Source organism: Bufo bufo, chromosome 6 (assembly GCF_905171765.1).
Source record: "Bufo bufo chromosome 6, aBufBuf1.1, whole genome shotgun sequence".
Lineage (NCBI taxonomy): Eukaryota > Metazoa > Chordata > Amphibia > Anura > Bufonidae > Bufo > Bufo bufo.
In genome coordinates, this window is record NC_053394.1 from 348,577,674 (window position 1) to 348,590,372 (window position 12,699).

Below are 12,699 nucleotides of genomic sequence, written 5' to 3' on the forward strand. Positions count from 1 at the left end.
ATACATAAATATGATAATTTGGGGCAGGGTAATGAGCCCAGTCCTCCACACCATAGAGCAAAGTGTGCAGATACTGCATATGTCTGGAAAATGTAATAAAAAGTTAGTGAAAGAAAACCTCCCTGAAATGAGAAGTGCACCTCCCTGAAATGAGTTTTTGCAGGTTGGGATGTCTACCATTGAAATGAAGCGGGCTGCACCCGTTCCGCAAAATTGTGCGGACCCATTTTGTGGACGTGTGAATGGACCCCATTTTAAATAAATCAGTCTTCAGTCAGTGATTTTTCACGGATCGTTGCTAGGACGTGCTCTGAAAATGATCAGCGTCTGTGGAGCACAAAACAGACACACAGGAGATTTATCAAAACTGGTGTAAAGTAGAACTGGCTCAGTTGCCCATAGCAACCAATCAGATTCCACCTTTCATTTTCCAAAGGGATCCTAAAAAATGAAAGGTGGAATCTGATTGGTTGCTATCGGCAACTACACCAGTTTTATTTTACACCAGTTTTGATGAATCTCCTCCCTGGACGGGGTGATTTTTCCACGGTCGTCAGACTGACACATTAATGTGAACGAGGCCTAATAAAGTTAGATGTGCTGTGATTCACTGCCTTATATTTCACATGCAGCCCTGTATACGTGTGACTCATTTCTAGTCAGGCCGAGCCCCGGGAATACGCTCCGGTGAGTCAGCCCCGATTACATCAGTGATACTACAGTAATTACGGTAATTATCTATGTATCGATAAAGCGCAGTCCGTAGTGTAGGAGCATTCCATCGCACGGGGGAGGAGGGGTGTCACATTGCGCACCCCCGCCTGTCTGACAGTCTCACAGTCCAGCCAGACCGTGCTTATATTACCACAGAGCAGTCTCCTCACCCCCTCCCTGGACTGGACACCGGAAGCGGAAGCGCTGGAGGACCCGGGGGAGCAGAAACCTAAGGTCTCCCGCACTCTGCATAGCAGGGGCAACAGGTAGGTGGCGCTGTGTGGTTTTTAGTGAGGATTAGCGGGGATTATAGGGATTACCGCGGAGGTCGTCTCCTCTTAAAGGGTCACCTATGTGGCTGTGACTGGAATGTGGCAGAAGGACGTAGTAAAGCCGCGCTGAGCCTGTGTTACTTCACCTGCATTTAGTACATTGCCTATATAGCAATTCCCTAGAGGGGTCTGTGGTGGTCACCGCAAGCCCCGCCCTCTCACTGGTTCCTTTAAGGGGGATTTTACTATGGATGACACTTGTGTATCAGAAAGGTGGGGGTCGATGCAACAGATCTGCCCAGTGTGAATTCGCCCCAGGAGTATATTGTGGAATTGCTACGGTTTTCAAATCTGTGATCAGGGGCGATCGCGATGATAGTGGCCGCCATGTATTATGTGATACTCGCCCCAGAGGACAGCGACTTCTTCATTTATATTCAGAAGGGGAAATGATCTTTAAATTAACTTCTGTTTAACCCCTTCAGCCTTATTTGATTTGCAGACATTAATGTTCCGTCCCTGAAGTGTTTGGAAACTGCTTGAACTGCACTTCCTTTAGATTATCAGTGCGCGAGGCGGTGGCCCTTTAAGGGGGTATTCTGGTTGTTGGAAGTTATCGCCTAGCCACAGGGATAACTGTTAGAGCATTGCGGACCCCCACCGATCACGAGAAGGGGGGGGGCCGCGTACCCACATGTGCGCTATGAAGATAGTGGAGTACAGCGCTCCTATAGAAATGAATGGAGCGGCCACGTACATGTGGGTACGGGGTTCTCGTGGGGGTCCCACGGTAGGACCCCCCACAGATCTAATAGTTATCCCTAGGCTTGAGCTGATCGAGCTTCGGATCTTGGGTCTAAAGTCGATTTTGTTTAACTTTCTACGTGTGGGCACAGTTCGGTGAATGACTACGCTATTTTGAATCTGAAGTGGGCGTTGGTGCTGGCCGGTACCTCACTACCAACCCCCCACTTTGGATTCCTGTTTTTAAATACGCAGATGGGAATTCCGAAGCCTCGCGCGACTTCAGGCGATACAAACTCTGCCTACACGGAGCCCATACATTTTAATTCTATACAGAAACGGCATTACCAATAGTTTTTTTTTTTTTTTAACAAATCTACTTTGGATCTATGATCTCCAGCTCGATTCGCTCAAGCCTAGTTATCCTCTGACAACCGGAATACCCCTTTAAATAAGTGCACCTGTAAGGCACGGTTCACACGAGCAATATGGATTGCGTCAGGATCTGTTCAAGGATAAACTGATGGGTCAATCGCTATTTTCCACGACTGCGTTCAGTGTGTGCGCATTTTCCATCCGGATTGCCAGGTGAAGAAAAACTGAATAACCACAATCTACATCTCCAGCAGCCGTCAGTGAAAAACGCATGGCCTCCGGACGCTTCAGTTTTTTTTTTATGCAGCCCCATTCATGTCTATGGCGCCAGAGCTGCACGACAAACACACAATATAGAACGTGCTGCGATTTATTTATTTTTCTCTGAAAACCGAGATGATGCGTGAAAACCGCAGCTCATGTGCACAGACCCACTGGAGTGAACGGTCAGGATTCAGTCTGGATGCTATGTGTTCACTACGCGCATCGCATCCGGACGGAAACCGCCTTTAGAACATGTGGATTACATGCGGATTTCCGTGCGGAAAAAAACGCAGTGTGAATGAGATTTCCCAAATCTGATGAACACTTTGCTTTTTTCTTCTGTGCAGAAATTGTTCATGTGAGCCACACGACAGGTATGTCATGGGGGAGGCTCATGCACACGACCGTTGGTGTCCCGCTACATTATTGCGGATCCGCACTACACGGGCACCGTTCCGTTGTCATTCATTTCAATGGGTCCGCAAATCCGGAGGCACGGAACGGAACACTACGGAGTGCTTTCTGGGGTTCTGTTCCGTGCCTCCGCACCGCAAAAAGATAGAACATGCTCTATCTTTCTTGCGGAACGGAGGGATCGCGGACCCATTTAAGTGACCCATTCATCCGCCTGCCCCACGGAAGGTGCTCGTGCATTGCGGACTGCAATTTGCGGTCCACAGCACGGGCACGGGACACCAACGGTCGTTAAAGTGTTGCTGAGTCTTTTACTTGTAGACAGAGAGTTAATCTTGGGCGATTACGCAACCAGAGGAAACGCAGGAGAACATGTGACTTATTCTACATAGCACTCGCCGAAAGTGCTGACCGTGCTGCACGGCTCCGGACTGACATCCCCACTCACCTGCCAGCCATTAAAATGCACGGGCAACATCCGTGCAGCCGCCAGGACGGATCGAGACCCATTCAACTTGAATGGGCCCGTGATCCGTCCGCACCGTAAAAAAATGGGGTGCACACAGCCGGTGCCTGTGTATTGCGGGCCGCAATACGGCCAGGTGCATGAGGCCTTTTGTTTAGATTACTTTACTTTTTTTTTTTTTTTTACAGGTTCTTAAAGAGAAACTCCGGCATCAGGCCTCTTGCACACGGCAATTTGCGGTCCCCAATGCACGGGCACCATCCGTGCGGCTGCCGCGAGGGATCCAGATCTATTCAACTTTAATGGGTCCGTGATCCGTTTGCATCGCAAAAAAAATAGAACAAGTTCTGTTTTTTTCTTTTTGTGGTGCCTTCGGCACGGACAGAAACACCACGGCCGTGTGCGTGAAGCCTCAGTCGGAGTTTCCACAGTGTAATTACTTATTAAGGAGTCATTCAGTTTCCCTAATGAATAATCATTAATTACAAGATCCTCTTCCTGGTGCTGATGACATCACTGGGATTTCCTAGACACCAGTTGTCTTTAAAGGGGTCATCCAAGTGATCAAAACATTCCCGAATTACTGACGAGAGAGAGATCGAGAGAGAGAGATCGAGAGAGAGAGATCGAGAGAGAGAGATCGAGAGAGAGAGATCGAGATCAGTTTCTCAGCTTAGGCTCACACATTGAGCCGAAACGTCGCTTGTCCCGTATGGGTAATTAAAGATTTTTTCTTTCTGGAGTGCTGCCCTTTTTGTTATATATATATATATATAGTTAAATTCATGTTTGTGGCGTTTATTTTCTTATTTTTTTTTCTACTATTGGAAAACACAAACCGCCCAGAGCGTGCTGCTATTTTTCTAAGAAAATAAAACCGCAGGGTTTGTAGGACGTTTTATAATTTACCATTGACCAGCACGGTTTTGCTCCCCAATAAAAGCGACAAAAAAAGAGACTTTTGAAATACAAAACAGTGTTAAACCACGCTTAGGGCTCATGCACACAACCATATGTATTTTGTGGTCCGCAAAACATGGATCTGCAAAAAATACGGATGACTTCCGTGTGCATTCCGTATTTTACGGAACAGAACAGCTGGTCCCTAATAGAACAGTCCTATCCTTGTCTGTAATGCGGACAACTATAGGACATGTTCTATTTTTTTTTTTTAGGAAAGGACATACGGAAATTGAATGCACGCGGAGTAACGTCTTTTTTTTTTTTTTGGGCGGACCCATTGAAATGAATCGTTCTGCAAAAAAACTGGAACGGACACGGAAAGAAAATACATTCGTGTGCATGAGGCCTAAAGCCGCAACCACACTAAGAAGCGGTCTGCGCCTAAATTCCGCGGGAAAAAATAAATTTTAACGGGCCCTAACTGTTTGTTCACACATCATGGTCATGTCAGTTTGTCCGTTTTCACTGGGGGTTTTCCAAAATTGTAGCAAAAACACTGTTTTATCTGCAATTTTGGAAAAATCACAATAAACAGTTTCGGTATATGAAGAAGAAATTCCAGCTGTTCACTACAGTAACACTAGGTGGCGCAGTGGCATCCTGCATTTATGGTGTGTTACCCCCTGGCACCATCCTGTTCTTTCGGCCGCAGTTCTTCATCTTTGGGTGGTTTTCTCATGTTTTAGTCTCGCCCCGATCCTTTCTCAGGAACGCCGATCCCAGGCCTGCTGCTATTTCGGTGGCCATCCCATCTGTCTTTTCCTCACTCTGTGTAAAGGCCACATGAGACCACAGGCATTTTCCAGATGAAGTGCTAGCAGATTAGGTGACGGCTGCTCCTGCCATCTCGGGAGCGTCTTGCTGTGTGTCTTAAGTCTCCATGGCAGCTTGGGCCCGGACCTGTTCCTCTGCTTTCCAACCCTGCTCAAAACGGAGATTGTGAAGGATTTCATCATCCGATATCTGCAGAAGAGGTGGAGACCTCCTCGGTCCAGGGCGTAGGAGGCCTAAAGGCCGCTTTAGGAAGATCTTCATTCCGCTAAACTTCTGACATGCCAAATATTTTGGTTGGTGGGGGTCTGGGTGTTGAGACCCCTCAGACTTTTTAGTTTTCCTGACATGTATGTTTTACCAACTACTTGTATCCCCATGTAGTAATCATTCTATTATGATTCTATGATGTGCTGTTCTATTATTATTCCTGCTGGAAATTATAAACTAATTGCTAGCAGTCTGGGGGAGGTCCAGATGGGTGTTACCAGTTGGGGGGTGTCCCTGTGCAGTTTCACACTGGCAGCACTGATTGGATAGTGTCAGACTGCAGGGACCCCCCCCCCCCCCCCACCCCCCCCACCCCAAACTGGTAACACCCATTTGGACCTTCTTTGCAAACTGCTAGCAATTCAATCATAACTTCTAGTAGGAATAATAAAGGAATGACATAACTAAGTATTAAGAATAGATGCTCCAGAGATGGGAAATGCAAGTATTTTCTAAAACATGCGTGTCAGGTTATAACTGGAAAAACCCTCCCAAAAATGTTCCTTTTTTTTTTTTATTTTATTGTAGGCTTTGAATGTCTCAGATATAGTTGGTGCAGAACTCGGAGGACTTCCGTGCCTTTTAGCCCCTTGGTGACATTACTATTTAGCCTTTACAGACCCGCACCTACTGGACATGTGTAGAATACCCTGCAGATAGCCATAAATGTCCGAATGGGACAACCCGTTGAGTTTCAGCAATCTGTGGAGGTCCTGGCCCCCAGACCCGATGTCGCTACAATATGACAGACATTTGTCACCATTTTTACTCCTTGATTAGCCATGATGATGATGGTGGTATCTTCTGACCGCCAATCCATAGTATGGCCGCTATTGGAGGAGCATGTGACCTGTCGCGCTGCATCCAGGTGTGCTGTGGCGGTGTTTCTATGGAGGATGCAGAGTGACGGCTCCTTTCCTAAAGCGTCTAACCCTTTTCATTGACTTGTGATCGCATTAAGGGTCCATTCACACGTCTGCATGCGTTCCACAGTTCCCAATGGGGCCGCAATAGATGCGGACAGCACACAGTTCCGTGGCCCCGCCAAAAAAAATTGAGCACGTCCTATTGTCCACAATCGCGGACAAGAATAGACATTTCTATAACATAAATGCGGAACACACACGGCCATTGTCGGTTTTGCGGATCCGTGAATGGACCTTTAAAGTTGTAATTTGAGATTTTTAAGAAGTTCCCAAACAGTAACAAATGTGAAAAATTAAAAATAACAGTCACTCCCCTGCTGTGCACTCGGTGGTCTCCACTCGTCTGCGATTACTTCCTTGCAGTAAAGTTGTGCCGCTGCAGCCAGTCACTGACCTCAGAGGTGATGTCTGCACCTATCGCACGTCTGTCAGTGACTTAGGCCTCTTTCACACGATCGTATGGCTTTTTCAGTGTTTTGCGGTCTGTTTTTCACTTATCTGTTCCGTTTTTTGTTTCCGTTGTGTTTCTGTTCTGTTTTTTCGTATGGCGTATACAGTAATTACATAAAAATTTTATGCCCAGACCAATTTTTTCTAATAGATGGTTCCGCAAAAACGGAACGGATACGGTTGCATTTCCGTATGTGTTCCGTTTTTTTGTGTGGACCCATTGACTTGAATGGAGCCACGTAACGTAATTTGCGGGCAATAATAGGACATGTTCTATCTTTCAACAGAACGGAAATACGGAAACGGCATGCATATGGAGTACCTTCTGTGGTGGTTTTTTTTGGTGGAACCATTCATTTCAATGGATCCGCAAAAAAAAAAAAACACAGAAGGTACTCCATATGCATTCCGTTTCCGTATTTCCGTTCTGTTCAAAGATATAACATGTCTTATTACTGTCTGCATAACAGACAATGATAGGACTGTTCTATTAGGGGCCAGCTGTTCCGTTCCGCAAAAAACTGAATGCACACGGACGTCATCCGTATTTTTTGCGGACCGCAAAATACTGAAAAAGCCATACGGTCGTGTGCAAGAGGCCTTAGGGAGGCTTTTAGACTTTCAAATGTCCGTATATCATGGACGTGTGCTGTGCGTGTTCTCCACCGCCAGCGCATGGCTCCATTGATTTTAATGGTTTCCGCAGACCCATGGTCGGACAAGCACTACTAATGATATAACAAAACCTGTGAGAAGTAGAGTAGTCACCGATGGCTGCCTATCAGGTCACTGCTTTCATTTTACAAAGGGCCTCTGAAAAATTAGCAATGACTCCCCTTTTCCTTTGCACCATTCTGATACATCTCCCCCCTCTGTGTTTCCATTATTTACCATTTTCAAGGTCTCTGCTTGCTGTTAGTTATTACAATGTATCTGTGCAACTAGCAAAAGACAGCAGCAAAAATGTCTCCTTTTCTGGACTCCTCACCTCAGTTACAGAAACTGAATTCAGACCAGTTTCCATTCTGTCACAGCAGCAGAGATCCTGACATGAACCTTGGGAAAGTTAAATGCAGAGTTTAATAACTTGGCATTCATAGTTCATGTTGAATTACCAGGGTAGTAACATTTGCAATACCCTTCCAGATGGCATCAAAGCTGCTTCGCCGCTTCCGTCCCACCACAGTGAGGCGGCAGAGGGGTCCTGGACCTCCGGAAGAACCCCCAGAAATTGCGGAACTGGTGGATGACACCGAAGGACTGTCCCTGCGCCTGAGCGGGACCCTTAGTTTGAGTGAAGACAGCCTGGGCTCGGAGGAGAGCGACGGAGCAGGTACTAAAATAAACGGATTCTGGCGTCTGAGGGTGAAGGCGCAGCTGGTGAAGGTCTTTGGATATCCATAGTGTGTGTGTGCAGCAGGTTACTCGCGCTGGTGCATTAAAGGGGTATTCCAGTAGATGATAAAAGCTTTTCTTGCAGAAGGCAGATGCATAGAAGAGCTGAACACCCATCCCCTCTTAACACAGCAGCTCCGAGAGATGTGGTCCACCGCACACGACCAGAGCCTGCCCATCAGACTGACGTTTGAGGTGACGGAGGCTAATGTGGTGAGGGACACCCACACCAAGTATGTCGTAAGTCAGCCATCCAGTTATACGGGAGAGATGATTTACTTGGTCCGCTGAGATTTGTGGCTTTATTCTGACTGCACTCATAATGCGGTCCGCAATACAGACATGGAGCCCTTATGGTGGGTTTACACTGCAGGTGTGGCACCAATTAAAATAAATAGGTCTGCATCCATCATACTGTGTGCACGCGGCCAGTGCCCGTATATTGAGGACCTGCCGTTTGCAGGCCGCAATACAGGGACACGGTCGTCTGCATGAGTCCTAAGAGGGGGATGTCTGCTGTGGATACTCCTCTTATTTGGGTCTCCAATAGTTGGATCACAGGTTGCCGCTGCTGGGATCCATACTGCTCAGCTGTAATGTGTGAGGACATTACTTGCACTTGCAGGATAACAGGCCGAACTGGATGGACAAATGTCTTTTTTCGGCCTTATGTACTATGTTACATCCACGTTACCCTGCAGCAGAAATCTATGGGATCTACCTTTGACTCCCCTTCTATTACATCGATCACCTATCCACAATATAGGAGATATATGGGACCCCACAGATCTTCAGCACAGGGGGCCCTATAGTTCAGTTCTTCCTCAGTGTATGAGCGCACACAGAACTTTTGGTCAAGCATGGGCTCTACTCTTAGTCTATGGGACTGACTGCAGTATTTGGCGGTTTCAGTCAGTCCCATAGACTTTGATTGGACTCTTCACTGCGGCTGTGCTTAGTGGTAGGACCCCAGTGTTGACGTGTTTGTCACCTATCTTGTGGATAGGTGATAAATGCCCCTTGTGGGATAACCCCTTTGAGCTACATTCACACTAGTGAAAAAACACTCTGATTTTCATGGCCATTTTTCATCAGTGAGCGCGTCCATTTTCTTGCAGTCAATCATCAGCTGTTAAGGGTTGTTAAAAACTGATGAATTTCATTTTAATCCCAAACCCCTGCAGTGCCCTCAGTATATATTATGGCTCACACCCTCGGTAGTGCCAGCGATTTAAACATTAAAAATAGATAAATACTCACCTGACCCGCTTGCATGCACAGGGGCCACTCTTCATGGAAGCAGCAGGACCTGATGCTCCCAGTGATCATGTGACCTCCATGAACAAGGAGTGCCCCCTGTGCATGCAGGTGGGGCAGGGGTTTGTTTTAAAGCCTGAACGGCCATTTCCCCCCTACCATACTGTATCTAGTTGATTACAATAAGGTTCCCTGGCTGCAAAAAAAGCCAAAAATCTGATGTCCTATTTTTCTGACAGCTGCTATTAACTGCCCAGTGTATAGCCCATAGACTGCAAAGGTTCTGAAAGCAATGGCTGTTTTCATGTGAATTAGGGGGTAACTTGGAATTCTCAAATAGGGTATTTGAATATTGTCTGCTTTAGAACAAAACCTCTCTTTAAGGCCTCTTTCACACGAATTATACGGATTGGCTCCGGCTGCGTTCAGTGAAACTCTCACCATTTTGCAAGCAAGTTCAGTCAGTTTTGTCTGCGATTGCGTTCAGTTTTTTCCGCAGGTCTCTTAGCAACCATCAGTGAAAAACGTATTGCATCTGCACTTGCTTGCGGACGCAATGCATGTTTCACTGAAGCCCCATTCACGTCTATAGGGCCAGGGCTGCAGAACTGATGCGTGAAAAAAAACAAACCTCATGTGCACACACCCATTAAAATGAATGTCAGGATTCAGTGCGGGTGCTATGCGTTCACTACACACGTTGCACTCGGGCGGTAAAACTCACTCGTGTGAAAGGGGCCTAAATTAGGCAGGGCTCCAGTGTAGACCCATCCTTGAGTCCTAAGTAAATCACAAGAGTAAAGCCAAGAATTCCACAGATTATCGCTAACAAGCGTTCATAAAAACGCTCATTAGCAGTTATCTGGCAGTGTAAATGTACCACCGATTACTACGCTTGTTCATCGGGCAATAGATCATTTGTGCGGTCACAAAAATTGTTTGCCGGCTGCAGATCGTACTGTGTATGGGGAACAGCAATGGCATTAGTGATTGCTCCTCCCCATACTGCGTAGGAGATCGCTCTTGTGATAGCAGCGGTCTCCTCCACCAGCGAGCAGGCGATTTGGCAGGAAGGAACACTTCCCTCCCGACAATCTGCTGCTGTATCGTCCCATGTAAAGAGACCTGTAGGAAACAAGACATAACATCCAACTTCAGAAAATACGGCACGTTCACCATGGTGGAGTCAGCATTTTGGACTTTGCAGACTAGTATGCAGTTTGTAGTAGAGGTCAACATGGCAGGCACATGTTACTGGCCTGAAGAAGCGCGGAGGCAGTCTCACTGCACTGTATGTCTGTCCGCCCCAAGCCATTTATACATCCAGCTTTGATGTATTCAGCTCTGGAGGAAATTAAAGGGTTTCTGTCACCCCACAAAACTTTTTTTTTTTTGGATAGTTATATTCCTTATAGCGCGATATAGGAGAATATAATAGTCTTACTTACTTTCATGCGGCCGATTCTTTAGAAAACAAAGTTTTATAATATGTAAATCAGGGCTCTACCAGCAAGTAGGGCGTCTAGTTGCTGGTAGCCGCAGCAGAAAACCGCCCCCTCGCCGTGTTGATTGACAGGGCCAGCCGTGATCTCCTCCTCCGGCCGGCCCTGTCAGTATTTCAAAAATCGCGCGCCTCTGGTCATTCGGCGCAGGCGCTCTGAGATGAGGAGGCTCGTCTCCTCAGAACTCCCTCAGTGCGCCTGCGCCGATGACGTCTTTTCTTTCGGTGATGTCATTGGCGCAGGCGCACTGAGGGAGTGCTGAGGAGACGAGCCTCCTCATCTCAGAGCGCCTGCGCCGAATGACCAGAGGCGCGCGATTTTTGAAATACTGACAGGGCCGGCCGGAGGAGGAGATCACGGCTGGCCCTGTCAATCAACACGGCGAGGGGGCGGTTTTCTGCTGCGGCTACCAGCAAGTAGACGCCCTACTTGCTGGTAGAGCCCTGATTTACATATTATAAAACTTCGTTTTCTAAAGAATCGGCCGCATGAAAGTAAGTAAGACTATTATATTCTCCTATATCGCGCTATAAGGAATATAACTATCCAAAAAAAAAAAAAGTTTTGTGGGGTGACAGAAACCCTTTAAAGAAGATTGCACCGATTGGCAAGTGCCGCCTGTATATCTTTTTGTATGGCAGGCACATGGCAAAGGCAAACTAGTGTCGCCCAACTCATCCTCAGAGCTGCACTCTTATGCTGGCCATACACTTCAGATAGCTGTCAGCAATTCCTCCCAAACCCCCCATATGTTCAATGGAAGGGGCATGGGTTCTGAATAGATTACAGTCCAAGTGCCTGATCCTTACGCCCCTGCTGAGGTAAAGTTAGGACACATACAGGATACAGTTATACAGGGAAAAAAAAATGCAGTAAGTTTTTGTGCCAGGTATTGACTGTTTGTTTTGTGCTTTCCTCCCAGATGTACACCATTTACCTTCTGCATTCAGGGCAGTACGACCCCTCACCTGCCTTCATCAGCTGCCGATACTCCGATCTTGAACGCCTGAGGAAAAGCCTGCGCTCCCGCTATCCTGACGAGATGAGCGCCGTCTCCTTCCCCCACAAGCGCCTGCACAAGAACTTTACGTCCGAGACCATAGCAAAACGTAGTCGCGCCTTTGAACAGTTCCTATGCTACGTGTCCTCAGTGACCACCCTGAGACAGTCTCCAGAATTCCTGGGATTTTTCTATCTCCGTGACATGCAAAAGGCGCAGCATCTTACATGCACGGGGTTATATCAACTGGCATTACCCCTATGGATGAACTGTTGGCATCTGCAAGAAAAGCTTTGTCCAGTGGGTACCTCCACTCATCGGCTGCTTGTACTGGCCGGACTGGTGGTTTGCAATCAGGAGATGGATGCACTTGCAGATGCACAAGCATTTAGTGAACGGGCTGTTGCACTTTTTCGGGATGTACAAGAGCAGAACGTGCCTTTCCTCATTGCTTTCCTACAAGCTCATGTACAGTTATCGTGGAGAGTGGGGGTAGACAAGAGAAGCTCTGAAGCTACTCTGCGAAGACTGCAGGAGGCTGGCCATGCCACACACAATGCTCCTACACTGAAGGAAATGCTCATCAAAGAGACAGATCGGGTGACTACGTAGAGGAGCCATAGATGTTGGATCGATGATGGTTATTTTAGCTTAGTCTGATGTCTCCAGCGCTGCACATCACCAGAAAACACAAAGGAGGATCGACCGAGAAGAATCCAGCGTGGCCAATCTTCTTCTAAGTGTTCATTCTCAAGGCAGGAGATGTACAAGGGCAGCTTTAGGGTCCATTCACACGTCCGTGGTGTGTTGCGGACCCGCAACACACCCGGCCGGCACCCCCTATACGTCCGGGCCCATAGAGAATGAACGGCTCCGCACCTGTTCCGCAAAATTGCGGAACAGTTGCAGACGTGTG

The 12,699-nt window shown here is 47.3% G+C and overlaps 1 protein-coding gene across 2 annotated transcripts; it reads left to right on the top strand.

Moving 5' to 3' along the window:
• The first annotated feature begins 773 nt into the window (after positions 1 to 773).
• On the top strand, positions 774 to 12,627 carry SNX21 (sorting nexin family member 21). 2 transcript variants are annotated; one of them, XM_040434848.1, is made up of 4 exons: positions 774 to 980; positions 7,776 to 7,962; positions 8,110 to 8,264; positions 11,706 to 12,627. In XM_040434848.1, the coding sequence occupies exons 2-4, from the start codon at positions 7,776 to 7,778 to the stop codon at positions 12,393 to 12,395; spliced, it is 1,032 nt and encodes a 343-aa protein (XP_040290782.1). In that variant the 5' UTR covers positions 774 to 980; the 3' UTR covers positions 12,396 to 12,627. The 2 variants fall into 2 exon arrangements, with proteins under 2 accessions (XP_040290782.1, XP_040290784.1); XM_040434850.1 differs by having other exon boundaries at positions 8,110 to 8,219.
• Positions 12,628 to 12,699: the final 72 nt, after the last annotated feature.

What these genes read in the sequence shown, in the direction of transcription:
- SNX21 (XM_040434848.1), top strand. Translation starts at nt 7,776, where the DNA reads ATGGCATCAAAGCTGCTTCGCCGCTTCCGTCCCACCACAGTGAGGCGG. An exon ending in GGAGGAGAGCGACGGAGCAG is followed by an intron (nt 7,963 to 8,109) that starts GTACTAAAATAA and finishes CTTTTCTTGCAG; the next exon opens with AAGGCAGATGCATAGAAGAG. An exon ending in ACACCCACACCAAGTATGTC is followed by an intron (nt 8,265 to 11,705) that starts GTAAGTCAGCCA and finishes CTTTCCTCCCAG; the next exon opens with ATGTACACCATTTACCTTCT.